This window comes from Danio rerio, chromosome 1 (assembly GCF_049306965.1).
Source record: "Danio rerio strain Tuebingen ecotype United States chromosome 1, GRCz12tu, whole genome shotgun sequence".
Taxonomy (NCBI): domain Eukaryota; kingdom Metazoa; phylum Chordata; class Actinopteri; order Cypriniformes; family Danionidae; genus Danio; species Danio rerio.
In genome coordinates, this window is record NC_133176.1 from 51,821,581 (window position 1) to 51,841,934 (window position 20,354).

The 20,354-nt window shown below is 32.0% G+C and overlaps 1 protein-coding gene across 1 annotated transcript in view; it reads left to right on the top strand.

Moving 5' to 3' along the window:
- The window catches only part of sorcs3a (sortilin related VPS10 domain containing receptor 3a), a 412,976-nt gene extending 402,140 nt beyond the window's left edge, over window positions 1-10,836 (top strand). The window contains exons 25-27 of the mRNA XM_021477188.3: window positions 1,638-1,743; window positions 5,003-5,163; window positions 7,618-10,836. Coding sequence (XP_021332863.2) covers window positions 1,638-1,743; window positions 5,003-5,163; window positions 7,618-7,676 — 326 coding nt within the window. The 3' untranslated portion in view covers window positions 7,677-10,836. The remainder of the gene's footprint in view (window positions 1-1,637; window positions 1,744-5,002; window positions 5,164-7,617) is intronic.
- Window positions 10,837-20,354: the final 9,518 nt, after the last annotated feature.

Sequence of the window (20,354 nt, forward strand, 5' to 3'; positions counted from 1 at the left end):
CTTACATTGTTATTGATAAAATCCGCCCCTGGCCGCAGCTTAAGTGTGTTGGAGCACTGTGTGTGGAGGGTTTGTTCAGTCTCCAGGAACTGAGTTTGACACCTGTGGTTTAGACAATATTGATAGAAATTGTTTTCTGATTTGGATGTTGAAGATGTTTTGATAGTTTAGAAAAAAACATTTCAGTTTTAAAGTAATAATACAGTAAATAGAAACAGTGAACTGAACTAAAGAGTTTTATTTAGTTTTTTATTTTAGTAGCAGATAATATAATTTTATTTCATTTCGTTTATTTTTTTATTGTACTTCATTTTATTTTATTAACTTTTTAGTTTTAGTTTTTATTTTATTTTATTAATTTCATTTTTATTTTTAGTTTCAGTTTTTATTTTGTTTTATTCATTTCATTTTTATTTTATTTTTTGTTTAGTTTTTATTTTATTCATGTCATTTTTATTTTATTATTTTTTATTTAAGTTTTTATTGTATTTATGTCATCTTTTCATTTTATTTTACTTTAATTAAATTTTTCTTTTGTTAATGTTGCATTATTTGTTTTATACAATTTATCTTGAATGACCTGAGCATGAGCAATTTAACCATTTTAAATTAATATTTTTCCATTTCTGGGTACTCTTGTCTCTTTAAAAGTTCATTTATTTACAAATACAACTTTTTAAAATTGTTTAATTAATATCTTCACTATCACTTCCCATCAATCAAATGTCTTTGCTGTCATCAAGCAAACACCTTAATGTTCCAACACTTTTTAATGTTATTATTGTACACTACCTCACAAAAGTCTTGTCATCGATCCCAGTTGTAAGAGCAACAAATAATAACTTGACTTCTAATTGATCAGTTGGAAAAGTGGCAGAAGGAAGATATTTCTAATGAATCATCTGTTGAATTGTATCCCAATCATTACAAATACTGCAGAAGGCCTATTGGAACCCACATGGACCCAAGACTCACAGAAATTACTCAGGTTTGGTGAAGGAAAACTCATGGTTTGGGGTTACATTCAGTAATGGGGTGTGCGAGAGATCTGCAGAGTGGATGGCAACATAAACAGCCTGAGGTATCAAGACATTTGTGCTGCCCATTACATTACAAACCACAGCAGAGGGCAAACTCTTTACAGGATAGTGCTCCTTCTCATACTTCAGCCTCCACATCAAAGTTCCTGAAAGCAAAGAAGGTCAAGGTGCTCCAGGATTGGCCAGCCTACTCACCAGACATGAACATTATTAAGCGTCTGGGGTCAGAAGAAGGAGGAGGCATCCTCCATGCTCATAGGAGTCAAACACAATATTATTTTTTCCCACTGCACCATGACTTTATATTCTATACTGTACAATTTTTCTAAAATTAAAAATTAAAACCTTTCTGTCCTAATTAAATCATTAAAAATCAAGGCATGATCATATTCTATTTTGGGAAAACAAACATAATCTAGAGGCCTTTGCCTTTCATATAAGCCACTTCTGATATCAAACGATCTGCTGGAAGTCAAGTTATTATTTGTTCTTTCTACAACTTGGATAGGCGACTCAGCATTTGTCAGGTAGTGAATAAGAAGCATGATATAATATTAGTTATGGTGTTCAATAAGGTTTATGTTTGGTCTGTTACAGCTCCACTGGTGGACTCAATCCCAAGACACAGCAGTTCCGCCATGCTGATGCTTCTGTCCGTGGTGTTCCTGGGTTTAGCCGTATTTCTCATCTACAAATTTAAGAGGTACATCCAGACAAACAGCTTTTACAGCCTTCATTCCTCTTTACTAGGAGCCGAGCCATTGAACTTCATCTCTTTCCACGCAGCCTCACAGTCCCCGCTTCCGTTTATCTATATATAAAGATGAAATATAAAGTACGACTTGATGGGATGGAAATCGGGAGCAACTTTCTTTTGCATCTGTCATGCTATTTTTGCTCACGCCAGTTGTGAGATCTAGTTATTAGTTAGCGTATGGTGGGAGAAAAAGCATCGCTGTGAAAGTGCAGGGAAATATCAATGTATTGTTTAATATGCAGCTGTGGTTTCTCTACTGGAAAACTGTTTTGTAACACTTTGAATAATTTATTTGGTCTCAAAATAATTTAAATGGAAAAGACTCGGGGAAATGTTGAAACAATCATTAATAATGGATATCATTTTTTTTCTCCCCACAAGTCATTTAAAAAGGAAGCATATTTATGGAAATGTAACACTCGGAAAACAAAGCAATTAGCTCACAAAATGAATAGTATTTTTTTTAAGGGAAGGAAAAGACGTTGATTTTAATTCATAAATATAAAATATGAGCTTGGAAAAGCGTAAGACATTATATTTGGGCAAATTAAGAAAGCATCTTCATAATTCGTTCCAGGTTGTCTCGCTGTGTTATCAAGACGAGTGTTGAATGCGTCTCGCTAACTCTGATTGCCTGAGCGACTTTTTCTCTAGGAGCTATTAAATACAGTCGGCAATTATCATTGTCATTATTTCAGGAATACAAAGGAGTGTGATTGCATTCATACAGTGTTTAACAGCAGTTTAACAAGTTTAACCCTCACCTAGTGTCGTCATGCGCGTTATGCCAATTTGCTGCTTAAATATGTGTAAAAACAAACATGTTTTTTGTTTTTTCACGTGTATTTTTCAGCAGTTAGATTTTAATTTATATTGATTTAAAAAAAAAAAAACTCTAACAGTAAGGTTAAAAATTTTTGTTAATAGTGACCCCAGTGGTCATTTTGTGAACTGCAGCTAATTTATTTTTTATTTTTTTATAAAGGTGCCACATACTGCATAGGTTTAGTAAATTAAATTGTTCTGTGATATCTACATGGTAGGTTTATTGCTTTGGCAATTTCAAAAAATCTCCAGAAACGCTTTTATAAGCTTATTTATTACTCCATAAAATACCCATAGAGTTAGGAGGTCCATGATTGACCATATATGGTTTATAGCATGAATGTTAATGAGCTCCACTCTGACGTGCCACTCTTATTCACCTTATTTTTCGCCGACGAGTGGGCGCAGCCATTTGAATCTTTTTGGCTTGAGACTTCACTCATTTATTTTTGACATAAAAACTGCTTGTTTCGCTGTTTAATGTTACAATCTGATGTTTCCTTATTATATTATTCTACTTGGTCTGTATAGTTATGCAAACATTTGCTTGTAGAGCAAGTAGTTTGACCGTTTTCTGACGTTTATTAATACTTGTCATTTCTCCCATAATTGACTGAATCAGAAGTTCTAAAACAATCACAAAAACAGGCACACTTCCGCATTTTAGAATAGGGTCAATACACACACACACACAGAGAGAGAGCATGATGTAAGCTGACCACGGACACATATAAACCCAATCACAGCAACATTAATCTATTTTGCTTACCAGATCTGTTGTGGATAAAGGCTAAATTATAATTAAACTTGACAAAAGAGAGTGATAGAGATGTATGGCACACCAGGAATTAATTTCAACCTCTGCATGAACAAATGACATTTGAGCAGAGTCACTAGACACGATTTAGCAGTCTACATGATTTTGTTGAAACATGTGCATCAAATTTCTCAATAAATGTGATAAATTAACAAAAGATGCAACTAAACATGCCTTATGCCACTTCAGAGTGGGGATAAATAAATGTATTGTCTGTAAATCTTGCATTTTGTGTCCTGAGGCCAGTTTGAAAGTGCTTTGTGCTCTAAATGCCCAGTATGGCACCGTAAACAAATTGGTGCTCACATTTTCAAAATAAAAGTCCCACATACATAGTAAGTGAAATGTACTCTTAAAATAACTAAGGGAGGAAAATTATCGATGTTTTCTCACTAGAAAACGTCGTTGCTTATCAAACACAGCTTGAGGCGTGCATTTTTATGATCTCAGAGCTTGATGACATGGCTGCTCATCAGGTCCGGATGAATGACCTGAAGTAGACATACAAAATGCACAGGGTATGGCCTGTTATTCTCATCACAGTTTGTTTTGTTCTCTGATTGGCCTGTTGTCCACTGGGGTTTTACACTCATGTAATTTACATAAAAAACAAGGAAACAGTGATGTCTGAGGCCCACAGTATGTCCAATTCATTATAGGGCACATTTAAATGTATACATTCAAAATTAGAGTACAGTTGAAGTCAGAATTATTTGCCCTCCTGTGATTGTTTTTTTTCTTATTTTATTTTTTTTTATATTTCTTAAATGATTATTAACGGAGCAAGGCTTTTTTCCACAGTATTTCCTAATATATATATATATATATATATATATATATATATATATATATATATATATATATATATATATATATATATATATATATATATATATATATATATATATATATATATTATTTTATTTATTTTAATTTATTTTTTTCTGGAGAACATCTTAGTTTCCAGTTCCAGCAGTTTCAATTTATTTACAAAAAAAAAAAAAATAAGTATAGTATTAAGCACTTTGAGCAATTTTTTTATTTATTTATTAATTTTTTGGATTGTCTACAGAATACACCAGGGGTGTCCAAATTCAGTCCGGTGTCCTGGAGAGTTTAGCTCCAACCCTAATCAAACACACCTAAAACAGCTAATCAAGCTCCTACTAGATATACTAGAAACTCCCTGGCAGGTGTGTTGAAGCAAAATGGAGATAAACTCAGCAGGAAAACGGCCCTCCAGGACCGAGTTTGGACACCCCTGGAATAAACCATCATTATAAAGCCTAATTACCCTAACTTTAACCAAATTATCCTAGTTAAGCCTTTAAATTGAACTTTAAGCTGAATACTACTATCTTGTAATATATAGTAAAATATTATGTACTGTCATCATTGCAAAGATAAAATAAATCAGTTAGTAGAAAAAATCTTCTTTGCTTTAAAGATAAATTGGCAAAAAAATATAGAGGAGGATTAATAATTCAACTGTATAACCCCATTGTAATAATTATATCTTTCCTAAAATGTATGACTGTTCTCAACGAAAGCCTTGTTTTGCAGAAAAATCCCCTGGATCAACATCTACGCGGAGGTGAATCATGAGAAGGAGCAGGAGATGATCAATACGGTGGGCCAGAATGACGCCACACCAAAAATCACCCTGAGTGAATTCTCCACCCAGAAGGAGCTGATGGAGAAAGAGCTGGAGGCCCGTGCCAAACGTGAGTCGAGGCTTTTTAAAAGTAACAATATTAATTAGGTAATTAATAAAACGTCTCCTCATGCACTTGTCAGTTTTGTAATTTAGGGGTATTTGGGTATTTAGTGATGGGTTATTTAAGACTGGTTAAAAGAAAACATCCTAAATACAGTTTTAAATGTTTATTTTATACATTGTGTATGATTGTGATCTACTTTTACCTGATTTATCTTTACTCACATCACATGAAAGCATTTACACATACTGTATGCTTTCAAAAGACCTTCAGGATAGATTTGTAAAAAGGCACAGTTTGGGAAAAGGCTACAGAAACATTTCCAGGGCTGGAAAAGTTATTTGTAATTTGATTTGATTTCATGTCAAATAAAATAATTATTTTAAAGGTGTATGATGATTTTCTGTAAGCACTGTAAATATGTTTTTCCATGGTCGGTTCTTGACTCACATTGGCTGGCAGGTATGCGATTAACTGTTCAATGCACAGGTACTTCCATTCAGTTTTAAAATCACAGTTTAAAATGACATCTGAATTCATCTTAGTGTGAGCGCTTTAATGGTCAAATATGCAAATTTCGAAATGCGGTGTTTAGTAATTATTCATATTAACTCTCATTTATGTAATAAACAAACGAGTTGGGAATCAAAAGACACGTGAAAATGAAATCAATAATCAGAAGCGTACTGCTCTTAAAGTGACAGCGCGCAATACTCCTGCTATCGACTGTTTTAATCGTTAATTAAACAAGAAAAGAGGAAAAACCCTCACTGCTCTTAACTGAAGGACTTTTGTAGCTATAATTAAGTTTAAGATGCTTAAAGCACAGTTTGTTTCATATTTTTATTCTATTGTACTTATTTCCCTTTTCTTATTTAAAGGGAAGAAAATAACTGTATTTGAAGTCGGAATTTTTAGCGACCCATTCCCCCAATTTCTGTTTAACGGAAAGAAGATTTTGTTTCAACCCATTTCTAAACATAATAGATTTAATGAGACATTTCTAATAACAGATTTCTTTTATCTTTGCTATGATGACAGTAAATAATATTTTACTAGATATGTTTCAAGATACTAATATTCAGATTAAATTGTGATTCAAAGGCTTAGAGTAATTAGGCATTGCTTAGTTATTTAGTTATTCATTGTATAGTTTTTTTTTGCAGACAATCAAAAAAAATATATATTGCTTAAGGAGGCTAATAATATTGACCTTAAAATCGGTTACAAAATATTTAAACCTGCTTTTATTCTTGCCAAAATAAAATAAATAAGACATTCTCCAGAAGAAAAAATATTATAGGAAATACTGCGAAAACTTCCTTGCTTTGTTAAACATCATTTGGGAAATATTTATAAAATAATTGTTTGAGTTTAACTGATAATCGTTTTGTATAATCTGGATTACAAATATGACCAAAATAATTGTGATTATGATTTTTCCCATAATCGAGCAAATAAAAATAAACATAATACAATATAAAACTGTATAAACATAATACATTAAAATTAAATACAAACACATGGCTAATATGGCACATGGTAACAGTTGCTAAGTGGGATTGGTTTGTAACTTTGTAAGGCGGGGCCTAGCAAAAATTACACCAATTTTATGGCAGATTTCTAAATACTTGAACTCTTCTAGTATTCTTAGACTGATTTGTTCTCAAGAACAAAGAGGAATAACAGGAAAAGTTCATTGTTTTCCAGCTTTAGTCTTTTTACCGCCTCAGGAATATTTGAGTCACAGAACTGCGTGCTATAATAAAACAACTGCTGTGGTGGCGAGGCTTTCCGTGACGCTAAAAATATGAATCATTCAGCTTCAGAAGTGTTTCAGACCAAAAAAAAAAAAAAAAAAAAAACAGCCCTCGGAATCAGCAGAGTTCCTAATCTGACACATAATGCATGCTAATGAGGACTATATCCATGGTGGGCCCAAGTGTCCTTATTTCCCAAGTGGATGCGCCTGTGATCGTGTAATTGCTTAATAACTGCAAATTAATATTTAATTGGCGCTGTTAAGCAATGATTATAAAAGAGCACTGATTAAACCATAAAAGGGGTCAAATCGGGGTCAGTCTGATAACAACAAGTGCCGTGAATAAACATGCAACATTCCGAGTCATAAATTACACTATACTGTTTCTCCGAGTGTTTAATAGAAGGATGATTTATTTTTGCCTGGATTTCTGACTTAGTGGTTCAAATTCAAGCCTGCTTTACATTCTGTTGTTGGCCTAGGCCAGGATAAATATTTAATGGGTGGAAAACTGAATATATCCAGTCTAGCTGAGTAATATATAGTCGCATTTGGGCAGGATAAAGTCGAAGAAAGCTCTTCTAAATGACATGTATAATCACCCATAGACATATGTTGAGATAATTAATAGTCAATTCTGACTTGTCGAAGATGAATTGTGAAGGCTGATGTGTATTTTCTGTCTCTTTGGCATGTAGGCGGTGTGATCCACACCTGTGAAAGCACAAGGGAGATCCCCAACTGCACGAGTGTCTGAAAACGCCAGGAAGAAAAGCGGAGGCGTGTTGTAATAATGTGTACAGAGGTATCACAATTTTAAAGGGTGACAGTTTTACTTTTTTTTTTTTTGCTTCTTTTGTAATTTCGAAACACTGTCATTGTTAATAGTTTTCTAAGGAGCTCAGATTTGCATGGGTGTCTTGTTTGTTACAATCTGTGTGGAATAATAAGACTAGAGTTACAGTACAAGTCACCGAAAACATGCTTGGAAGAGAAATACGGAGCAACTTTTTTGAAAATCGCAGAACAAAGAGCATAAAGGCAAGCCGGAGAAAAAGCCACCATTTCTCTCCCAGTGTATTTCCTTTGTGTGTAATTATGGGTATGTTTACACAACAATTTCAACTAAAAACTGAAAATATTTTATGAGTTTTGGCCTGAAAACAAGCTTTTGGTGTCTATGAGTAAGCTATAAATCCTGATTTTGTCAAAATGGTGATGTCATGCGTTTGCATATTAGGAATGTGTATCAACAAAGTCCATTTAAAGTCTGTGTTAAAGTTTCCTATGTTGAAGGACTCCCTGTTGAAATGGAATATTAAGTAGGGGGTGTGGCTTTTTTGCGCATTATTCCCTGATAGCAAACGAATAGTAAGAAGGTTGTGGTAAGGAAAATTGCGAATGAAGCCGTCAAAGTGACATAATTAGTGAAGGATAGCCACTCCAATCACAGAAGCACATTATCAAACTTTAATTGAAGATTACCAAAAATCTTGTCTTTTTTTTCGCTGGATTAACTTGCTCCGAATGTTATCACTCGATAAAATGGGCATTATCAATTTTATCAGCTGATAGATATGGGCCAGTAAGGGCCTAGTACTAGTAGGCACAGAATGCTGTTATCATCCATTCATATGGTTATCAGCTATATTAGAGAAGACTCCAGATCCAGATCCGTTTTTACATTACTGTGACGGTTGGGTTTAGGGTTGGGGTAGACGTTAAACTTGTTAGCCAGCACTCAATTTTGGCTATTTACACCTACCTAACTTTAAATTGTAACAGTTCCTGACTCCAGTCAGCTAAAAACACAAATTTTGTATCATTGGGAAGAAGACGCTTTTATCTTTACTGTGGTAAAGGAGGAAGTTACATGCTAAAAAATATAAAAAGCTATACATTAAGAAGTCATGAGAAAAAAACTAAATTGTATGGTGTTCAATATTTGTTTTTCCATACAAACATAGGGAAGCATTAATGTAATGTCCTAGAAAAACATATGACTTGAAAGCCAAGTGTCTCATGAGTTTCTATTTTAAATTTGATTAAGATAGCATGCAAAATAAGATTTCTGTAAAATGTTTTCTGAGACTATATCAGTGTCCTTCTTTCCCTCACCGTCAAAGGCACTTTCTCAAAAATGACCTTCCCAAACTAAAACAGTAACAGTTGCTGAATATTTTGGTCTACATTCACAGTTCATGTATCTTTGGAAAGAAGACACTCTGGGATTTATTATCCATCATCTAGAGTTTATAATGCTCAAAATGAAAAAAGTTATAGATGCCTAAGTAAATTGCACCGCACTAAACATTTTACAAAGATGTGAAATTGTCCTGGAGCAGAAAACTAATAGGAATTTGATGCCAATATCATGCAAAATAAAATTTCTGGAATTCATTAAATACAGTTAATGAGAAATGTAATAAACAATATAAATAATGTAAAGTGAATTGATAACATTAAAGCCATTTTAAAAGGAAATTCACATTCTACCTCATCCGTGTTAAAGTTTATAGTTGGACATTCACCTATTAGGACATTTATAAGATACAAATTTGGACATTTACTTTTTTAACATCAAATTACCTCATCTAAATAACCTTACAAATGAAAAGTCTTTGTCCCTTGAGAGTTTTTGTTGATATTTGCATTACTATGCTGTTTTATAATCAAAGGGATCCCAAAATGATAATAATCGCAACCATTCCTGTGACAATATAATCGCACGACAAAAATATCGCGACAGGTCTAGTTATGTATCTCGAAACTTATCCAGATATGCAACATAACCTACATCTGGAATAGCCTCGACCCCCTCTCCCCAGGTCTGTAGTGTTATTTTACAAAGCAACAGTCGCCACCTACTGGTCTGACATGCAGACTACATTATTTATACTTTATTTATACCTAATAACATCGCAACAATTTCTGTGATGATATATCATCCATAAACTTAACTTGCTTTCTTGAATACGCCCCAGTTCAGTATTATTTCTTTACAAAGTGACAATTGCCACCTACTGGCCTGACATGCAGACTACATTATTTATAATATCTATACTCTATATAATAATATTGCTCATAGCAACAATTGCTGTGATGATATATCACACAACAAAAATTCGATATCATGACAGGGCTAGAGGCTATCCAGTCATATATCCCTAAACTTGTCCAGATAACTAACATAAACTGCTTTCTGGAATACTCCTCCCGTTTAGTATTATTTCTTTACAACGTGACAGTCGCCACCTACTGGCGCGACATGCATACTACGCGATTAATAATTTTCAGTTTTTAGTCCACTGTTGTTGCGTAAACATCTTTAGTCTGGGTCAATATTTCAGTGACTTTGTGAGAGAGAGAAAAAAAGTGGCTTTTGGTTTTAAAAATCTGCCATTTTGTCAAGAACTTCTTTCGTTTGTCTAACAGTTCAAACTGATTTTTTTATCTCAGTAGGTCACCTCATTTTTATATTTGTTATAATGTGAACTGTGGGAGCAAATTTGCAGCTGAGACAAACAAAAAAAAAGTTAACAGCATTGATATCCCTTACTGTATTACAGCTTTGCCTTTATGTAAGCAATCTTTTGAATTGGTGATTGAAACGTTTCAGAGTTTAATTACACATTTATCTCTACACTTCATCTAAAGGTCGAGAGATCTGAACGAAAATGTGAACTTTTCAGTCAAAAGTTTGTAGAATACTCTCCCAAAGCACTGTGATAAAATGTCAATTTGAAGGCAAGCTTTTTTGTATTTCTGTAAAAGGGAGAATTTAACTATTCACAACCACAAAACTATTTTTATTTTTTGTTTTTGTCGTTTTTTAAAAGTGCAAACATAGTTCAGTGTCCACGAAAATATCAATCAAGAACGTTTTGTGAAATAAACGTCTTGATATTCAAACATGGTCACAATTGAACTTGGATATTATTAAACATTGAGCAAAAAATTCCTGTAAGCTCCTCAAACAAGTTTGCTTTTTGTGAATTTAATATATATATTTTTATTTTTATCTTTACATTTATCTTATTTATAGCATCTAATTTCATTATTTTTTTTATTATTATTATCTTTGCATTTATCTCATTTTTAGCCTTTACTCATTTATTTACTGGTTGGTTTTTATTTATCTTTGCATTATTTTTAAAAACATTTTTATTTATAATAATAATTATTATTATTATTGTTGTTGTTGTTGTTATTGTTTTTATCTATTAATTTATCTTTGCATTTATCTCATTTTTAGACTTTTATTATTATTAATATTTTTTACTATATTTCATTAAAATAAATTATTTTATTATCATATATATTATAACAAAAGTATTATGTTTTTAGCCCTCAAGCTCTTGTAATAATAATAATCATTATTATTATTATTATTATTATTTTATTTAAAAAAATAGATAAAATGGCTTTGTTTTTGTTTTTAAACTCTTACACTTAATAATACTAATAATAATGCTTTTATTTATTTATTTATTTTTTGCAGATAAAATATGTCTTTTTGTTATAGCCTTTACACACTCATAACAATAACAATAATAATAATAATAATATTATTATTATATTATATTATTATTGTAGATAAAATGGTTTATTTTGTTTTTAGCCTTTACATTCTTATAATAATAATAATAAAAATAATAATAATAATAATCATCATCATCACCATATTTTATTTTATATATAGATTTATTTACTTATTGTAGATCAAATGGCTCCTTTTGCTCCATTAGTGATTGCCTTACAAGTAAGAATGCCTTTTGAATTAAATAATATTATGTATCTGACATAATATCTGGCCATCTAGAACTTATAGTGAATTTAAAACAATTTAACAAAGTGAAAATTTAGCAGTGATTGAATTTTTAAATGCATCTCTCTCTCTCTCTCTCTCTCTCTCTCTCTCTCTCTCTCTCTCTCTCTCTCTCTCTCTCTCTCTCTCTCCATTTTTTTAAAAACTGTCTTATCTCCCAGGGATTGAAAACAAACAAACATGGAACTGTACAATATTCTCAAGTTTTGCTTTGTCTGTATATACAGCAAGTGTATTTTCATTTCATATCCTTCTACTGTAAATACATTAGTGAAGACTGGACTTCACTGGACATGGTCATTTCAGAAAGAGGGTGTTTTACGATTACAAAAAAACAGTGGTTTATTGATGTGCTGTACATACGCCAATGCTGTAAATAGTTTTTTTATTCATCCATTGTACAAGATAACAAACAAATGAAAAAAAAAAAAGAGTATAGACGTATTGCATATGCTTTATTGTTGCCATTTTTGGGGATTTTGACCTAAAGTTGAACCTATAGAGAGCAGTGTTTGAGTATATGGCTAGACATTTTGTATTGGAGTTGATTGCCTGTTTCACACAAAACGAACATCATTCATGAACAAGCAGGTCGTTTATTAGATTCCATCGTGAATGTAAAATGTATAGCAATATATCAGGATATAAGTGACTTTGGCCTAAATAACAATTAGTGATGCATTACAAATCAAAAACAGTCATGTTTAACATGCTTTGTGAGTACAAAGTTCAAATTTTTTTTTTTTTTTTTCAATTTCAAACAGAACTATTCTATTTTATTTATGTTTATGTTTTATTTTATTTTGCCAAAATACAAATTATTGATATATCATATCTAAAAATGCTTATATTTAACACATGCTTTATGAGTGCATTTTTACTTTTTTAATTTGAAACAAAACAATAAGGTAATTTGTATTTTATTTTATTCTGTTAAAATAAAATAATTTATAAGTGCAAAGTCCACACATTTTTAGTTATATTTTTTTAGATTTTATTTTATTTTATGAACAATTTATGGTACTTTATTAAATATTGAACTATTGAATTTATTTTATTTATCCTTGTTTAGGGGTAAAAATATTTTTGAAATACCTTGGCATCGGTATGCATATTTATACACTCAACTGCCATCCATGAGCATCCATTTATTCTTTCTTACTTTTTTGTGTGCATTTATTTATTTTCTTCATTCAGTGCAACTTAAGTTCTGCTAATCTTTTAAGGTTTACAGTCTAATCTTTGCATGGAGAGTATAAAATGTTGCCTACTATACATAGACATCTAATTAGGTTTTGCAACATATCCCACAACATTCTTAGAGTTTTTGTCTTGTTTCTACAAAAATCTTAAATCAAGAAGCACTTTCAAGTCGAAAATATTGTTTTATTTTCAGAAATGATAAGTGAAGCCTAAAAAGGATATAAAAAATAAGCAAGAATAATAATAATTTAGTTTTTACTTTTCTAAAAAAAAAAAAAAAAAAAATATATATATATATATATATATATATATATATATATATATATATATATATATATATATATATATATAATATTATTATTATTATTTTTAAAGGTTTATTTTTGGCCTTTTTACTTTTATTAGATAGGACAGAAATCAGAGAGGAAGTTAGGGAGAAAGGATCGGGAAATGTCCTCGAGCCAGGATTCGAACTCAGGATGCCCTGCATTGCTACCACACCATACCACTTGACTTACGCCAACTTGAAAATGCCTTTTGATACAAAATTATATTTGGACTATAAACAAGACAAAAACTGTAAGTACACTGTAAAAAAATGTTGGGTTCACGGTTGCACCATGTTGTCCCAAGACAAAATGATTAAGTTAACTATATTGTTTTTACAAATTTAGGTGGATTGAACATAACAATTGTCCAAAAAAAATCTTAAGAACTGTGTTGATTTAGTTAATTTTAAACAAGTAGTTTGAACAAGCAGCAAAAGTGAGTGTGTCTATTTTTTGAAAATTGACTGCAAGAACAGCATTGTTGCAGTGTCCGTGTGTCTAATCAATTGTATTTAAGTACACAGAACGTGTGTAACAAGGATAGTTTTATAAAAGGGAAAAAAAACCCTCAAACTTCCCCATATTATTTTCTTTCGCTTATTTTCCTCGCCACACACACAAGCGATTTTACTGTTTGTTCAAACTACTTATTAAAGGTTCAGGACACCCCGGAGAACTTTTTTTTTTGTATTAACAGATGTGTGTGTGTTGAGCATCAGTTAAGACAATGTTAGCACCTGTCAGCTTTAATTGTGGGGAAAACTGGATAATTTTGAGCTTTTGTCAGCTAATTTCAGCTTCCGGGTTTAAAATGATTTTTGGGGCGGGATCAAAATCGGCGACTTAGCGCAGAACTGCAAGTGCAATGATGACGCATCGGTTTCTCATTATTATACATAGCGGAGTTTTCTTATCCTATGAGAAGAGCCGGCTGCTTAATTATTCATGAGACCTGCCAGACCTGCCAGTGTCAAGCCCGAGCTGAGAGATACGGAAACCACGGCACAGTATTTAGCCGTTCATGAAGGCTCATATGCGTTTGTTTCCATCATCCACGGGGTTTGTTGCATGTTTTCCCCCGCGATCTTGTCAGGGCCGATCATACAGCAAAGCTGTGTGTGTGTTGCTAGCATTTTTGTCGGGAGAGCAGCACGAGAATTAGAGAATGGCGGACGCTGTGTTTTATCAGGAGTTCGTTTACATTCAGACACATCGCCGTGCTGCTGTGTTTGCCTAAATCCTCCAGATTACCAGCAGGGTTAATGGTTAAAATAGACGAGTCAGGAAACCTGCTCCACTGAGTCTGCTGGATACGGGGATTGAGGGAGAAGTCCTCATTTATAGTGTTTACATGAACACACTTATCTTTATAATGATATAAATTGTTGTTGTCTGTATATGAAATTACAAATAACAAATGTAGCAGGGCATTAAATCACTGTTCATTTCTTTGCATTTTAACTTTGTAAACTATAAACTCATGCATCTCCTCTTTGTGTCTCATTTTGTGAGCTGACTGACAACAGCAGTTATTCGCTCCCCTTCTCCCCTGCTGGCCACGCCCACTCCTGCCCGATGCTCGCGGAGCTCCACGCCCATTAATCATGCATCTTTTGAAAAAATTCTGAAGTAGACTAACCGAAAGAGGGGGGTGTCATGGCCCTTTAAAAAATTAGCAGAAACAACACAATTTAAAAATTTTTTGGAACAACTTAATCGTTTTATGTTCAATCCATTTAAATTTGTAAAAACTAATAAGTTAACTTAATTCCAGCATGTTGTCCCAACACAAATTGATTGTGTAGAACTCTTGTGTCAATAATTTTTGGTGTATACACAAACAAAAAAAAAAGAAATATGTAAATCCTGTGCATTTAAACAACTTAATTGTTTTAAGTTCAATCCACTTAAATTTGTTAAGGTAACTTAATGGATTTGTGTTGGGTCAACATGAATCAATAATTTTTTTACAGTCCATTTTAACAAATCCCCTAAAACGCATTTGCGTTTACAAACAAAAGCAAATCAGACACCGTTTATGCCATGTGTTCCTCTATAAAGCAACTGGAAACTAGGCTACAGAGACTCGTTTAATGCACGAAGAGTGTGTTTTCTTCTTAATCTGCTCACACTGTGCTGAGGTCAGCTTGCAGCAGATATACAGAAACATTCGGTCACACTTCTTTCATTAACACTCGTCTTTATCTCCACCATTCACAGTTGTTGTTTCACTCTATCGTGACATTGATTTTTCTTCTTTTTTTCCTCCTCATATCTTTAGTTCTTCCATTCACCAACATTTATCTGTGGGTTTCTACAAGGAGCAAAGTAGAAAATCAACAAGAGATAAAGACTTACTTTTTACTGTTAAATGTTTTGTCAGGTTGAAAAAGCAAGTAGGTTTTCTCTTGGGTAAATTTAACATTTACAATTTTATATTTGGTTTGAAAAAATCTATTTCTTTCACGAATTGTACTGTTGTAACACTACATGGGCAAGCTAATGAACTTAATGTGGTGCGTGTTTGTCAGTAATACATGAATGAATGGAAGTCTACAATAAAAAGGAAATAACTATAGAAGTTATTAAGCAAAATATACACAAAGTATTTTAGAATCAGAATTATTTTGTTAAAATTTTAACACATTAATTTTACAATTATATTAATTATCATATTTTATATTTTTTGTTTATTGAAACAAATCTGAGAATGAATTGCATATAAAATGTTTATTAATTTAGTTTTGAAAATGCACGTTTACGAAATATATATTTTAAATATTTTATTACCACAATAACGTGGTTAAAATGGTAACATAATAATTGTACAATTCTATAAATTATAACGTTTGATTTTTTTTTTTTCATTTTGTTTGTTAAATATTAGGGATGTAACGTGAGCCGGTTGAAAATCAATACAAATATGTGAAACAAATCTGTAGAAATGTTGAATGAATCACGTTACATCTTTTGAACAGAGGGGGCGCTGTTTACATGCGCAAACTCGCTTTACCTGCACATCAGCGGCAAAAAAAGGGGGGGGGGGTGGTAGGGGGATTGGGGGCCAGACTAAAATGACAGCAGTGAGGTGCACCAGACAAACACAAACTGTGTTTGAGAAAGAAAATTGAAAGGGCTCTTGTTTGCCTTTGTCTCAAATATTTTTGTTAAGAAAAATTGTGACTGATTTTTAAATCATATTTTTAAAAAATTCAAGATATTTTAGAATCAGAATAATTTAGTTCAAATAGTGACACATTAATTGTACAATTCAATAAAGATTTGATCATTAGTGTTTAATAAAAAAAAAATCTGTGAATGAATTTCATATTAAATGTCCACATTAAATTTAATTTTAAATGGTAATATATTAACTGTACGATTCTATACATTATTACATTTGATTATTATTTATTTATTCACAATTATGTGAATGACTTGCAAATGAAATTTATATATATATATATATATATATATATATATATATATATATATATATATATATATATATATATATATATATATATATATATATATATATATATATATATATAAAGACACACAAATTATAACATTTGATATTTTTTTGTTTATTAAAAAGATATGCCAATTAGTTGTATGTTAAATGTCCCCATAGGATTTACTTGAAAAATCATATTTTAAAATATAAATTTTAAATAGTTTAATAATCTTGAAAATAGTAACACATTAACTATACAACATAATATAACATTAGATTTGAATTTTTGTTTATTTTAAAAACTATGTTAATGAATTTAATATAACGTCCATATGTGTCAGTCTTAAAAAAAATAACCATTTCTGTTATGGTACTGATAAGCTGAATGTATTTTAAACAGTAATCAAGTTCATGTACTGTATTTAATAATGTATTTACATACTAGCCGCACTTTATTGTAAAGTTTTGCATTTAACATTAGTTATCAATAAATATAAGCTAAGAATGAACAACATTTGTAAAAGTATTTACAGCACGAATACTGTATTCCATAATATTAATTATTGATACAGTATTTAATAATATTTCAGTACAGCATTCACTACATTTTATTTATAGATTAACAGATTATTACAGATTACTAATGTATGGGTTGCATTAAAAAGGTTATATAAGGTAAAACATGTATAAATAATTAATTGATAATATGATAAAAGTGCATATGTACAAATATATGTTTAAATATAAAATAATCATAAATGTTTAGCTTTTTAGCTGTAAATAAATAGTGTTTACATTGAAATAGTTCTGATATGTCCATTTTTTACTTTAGAGCAGAAGTCAAAATTTACAAGATTAGTTTTGTCTGTGTGAATGTTATGCAAATTATTAAATAATGATATTACAGACAGATTGGCATCACATTAAGCTTATTTGTTCGTAATTCTTTAATCCAATTAGATGGATGGATTTAAGCGAGCAGTTTTATCATCATCATCATCATCATCATCACCATTACTATTTACCATTGTATAATGCAGTTTCATTTGAGGCTTCTAATTGTTAAGGAGGTTTTATAGCTATAGACCATTTCAGTGTGGCCCATGAACATTTCTTGCTTAATGGTAAACTATTTCCTAACTGTAAAAAGAGGCAATTCAATTATAAATTGATCCTAAAACAGCTTTTCCTAGAGATGGGTTGCGGCTGGAAGGGCAACCGCTGCGTAAAAACTTGCTGGATAAGTTGGCGGTTCATTCCGCTGTGGCAACCCCGGATTAATAAAGGGACTAAGCCGACAAGAAAATGAATGAATAAATGAACAGCTATCATGGCATTATTTATCAACATGTGGACCTTTTTGGATTCTCAGAAGTTATAGAATTTGAAACAGGAAATACGTTAGGACCATTGTTATTGTTTACATCCCTCAAAACGGTCTATAAATAAAAGTGTTCCTAAACCTTATTTATTTTATTTTATTTTTATTTAATTAAAATTTTATTTAATTTGATTTTTATTTAATTAATTTAATTTAATTAGTTGTCAGTCTTAATCTTAACTTTAGGCTTTTTTTAAGTGCACTTCTCATTGGGCCAAAATTCAGCTACATCACCGTATACCAAACAATAATATGTTACGATTAGCTGCTTGTTTTTCACAGTAAAAGTCCTGGATAGTTCAAAAAGCCAAACACTTGCTCTAACCTGCTATCTAGGTTACCGAGAGTCTCCTGCTACTGTAGAAAAGTACCTGCTTATTCCCCCCTATTTTTCACTTATTTATTTAATGCCATTCTGTCCTAATGAACCCTTACTCCCTCATCCAGTGGAGTCATTCGATATTCATCAAGTTTTATTTGCTCTACCGACACTCTCTCTGTGATATAAACCATAACTTGTAACAATAACGACACTATAAACAAGCGAAGTGAAGCTGGGCGAAAAAAGAAATGTGCCATACGATTTATGTGTGATAGAAAACCAGTAATGTTTCCAAGAACAAATAATTGTAATACTTATCTCCTGTCGCACAAAAATCTACAGCTGCATGACTCATGGTTATTGTTACATCCTGATTTCAATATTTCTATGGAGAAAAACAAAACAAAACAAAAACAACTACTGTCATTTTGGAATCGTTTCAAATAAATGTATTTTTGTACATCAGAATCGGATTCCTGTCTTAATTTTATTTATTTTTTAGTTGTCAGTTCACACCACAGTGGTTGGTGTGATTTCTAATGGTGTTTTGCTGTCTTTAGGGAAAATGCTGAAGGATGTTTGCTGAGATACAAGAGAAAAAAAAGCGTTGGTCGAAACATATCATGTGATCACAAACCTCTCAAGTCTGCCATAAATAGAAACCCATTCATTGTACTCATTCATTCATTTTCCTTTGGCTTAGTTGCCACAGTGGAATGAACCGCCAACTGTTCCAGCTTTTTAAATAGCGGATGCCCTATCCAGCTGGATCTAAACTATGCAGGACACCGGCCCTCCAGGACCAAGTTTGGGCACCCCTGCTTAAAGGTAAGTCATTTCACCATCTTTGAAACGCCTCTCAGGCAGTATGCTCTGACATTCTGTCTGAATAGGGAAGCATCAAATCCTCCAAAATTGCTTGCCAAGCTTATAATTAAATTTCAGATTAGGAATCATCAATAAAATTAAACAATAACTGTCTTTTTAGTTTCACTTCTAAATATTCTAATCACACAAAATCTGATGAAACTCACGGCTAGTACAAGCCCCTCCCCTGGAAAATCATCAGTCTATAGCGATCACTGATTGGCTCCTGTACAAGAAGGTGGGGCTTTATTCGACATGTTGACCGTAACACTTTTCCCCATTCAAAAGTATATGAGTGACGACATGTCTTGTGTATTCTGTAGTCTTTGGTACCACTTGTAACACGATCTAGTATTAGAATTAGAACTACAAAGCATTAAGTTACTTTTTAAAAAGCTATAATAAACTATGTTTTAGCACAAAAGAAGCAAGCACATTTACTAAATTTGTTTTAGTTAACGAGTTGCAAACAATTAATAAGGGTTGAACTTAAACTGGCAAATAAAGTTGAACATTGCTTAGTTTAATTCGTTTAAATTCAGCCCATATAAATTGTTTGCAACCAGTTTCCTTAAAGGGTCACGAAACACCAAAACACATTTTTTTGAGCTGTTGACAGTCGTATATGTGTCCCACACTGCTAAAAACACTATTAGGACACTTATATTTCACTAAAAAGTGTAAATTGGTTGTTTTTGCGTTATTACAAGCAAATTCGTACTTCTGGTTTGAAACGAATTTTTGAAGCTGCGTCACGGCCATGACATAATAGCGTTGTATTCCAGCGTGCAGACTGGACGTCTGTGCCAGAGTGTGTCTTATTACGTCTTACAGTGTGATGCATTAATGCATGAGTAAGGCTTGGTTCAAACCAATCAGCGCGCTCTATTGTGCAACTTCATTAATATTCATTACTGTCACCGTGTTTACACGACAGAGACACCACGTTGTGTTGGCAAAACAAGCGTGAAGTGTTGCTTTTATAGTTTGCTGCAGTTAAGTTTTGTTTTCATTTTCTCTCTGTGAGAGCTCATCTGGAGTCACG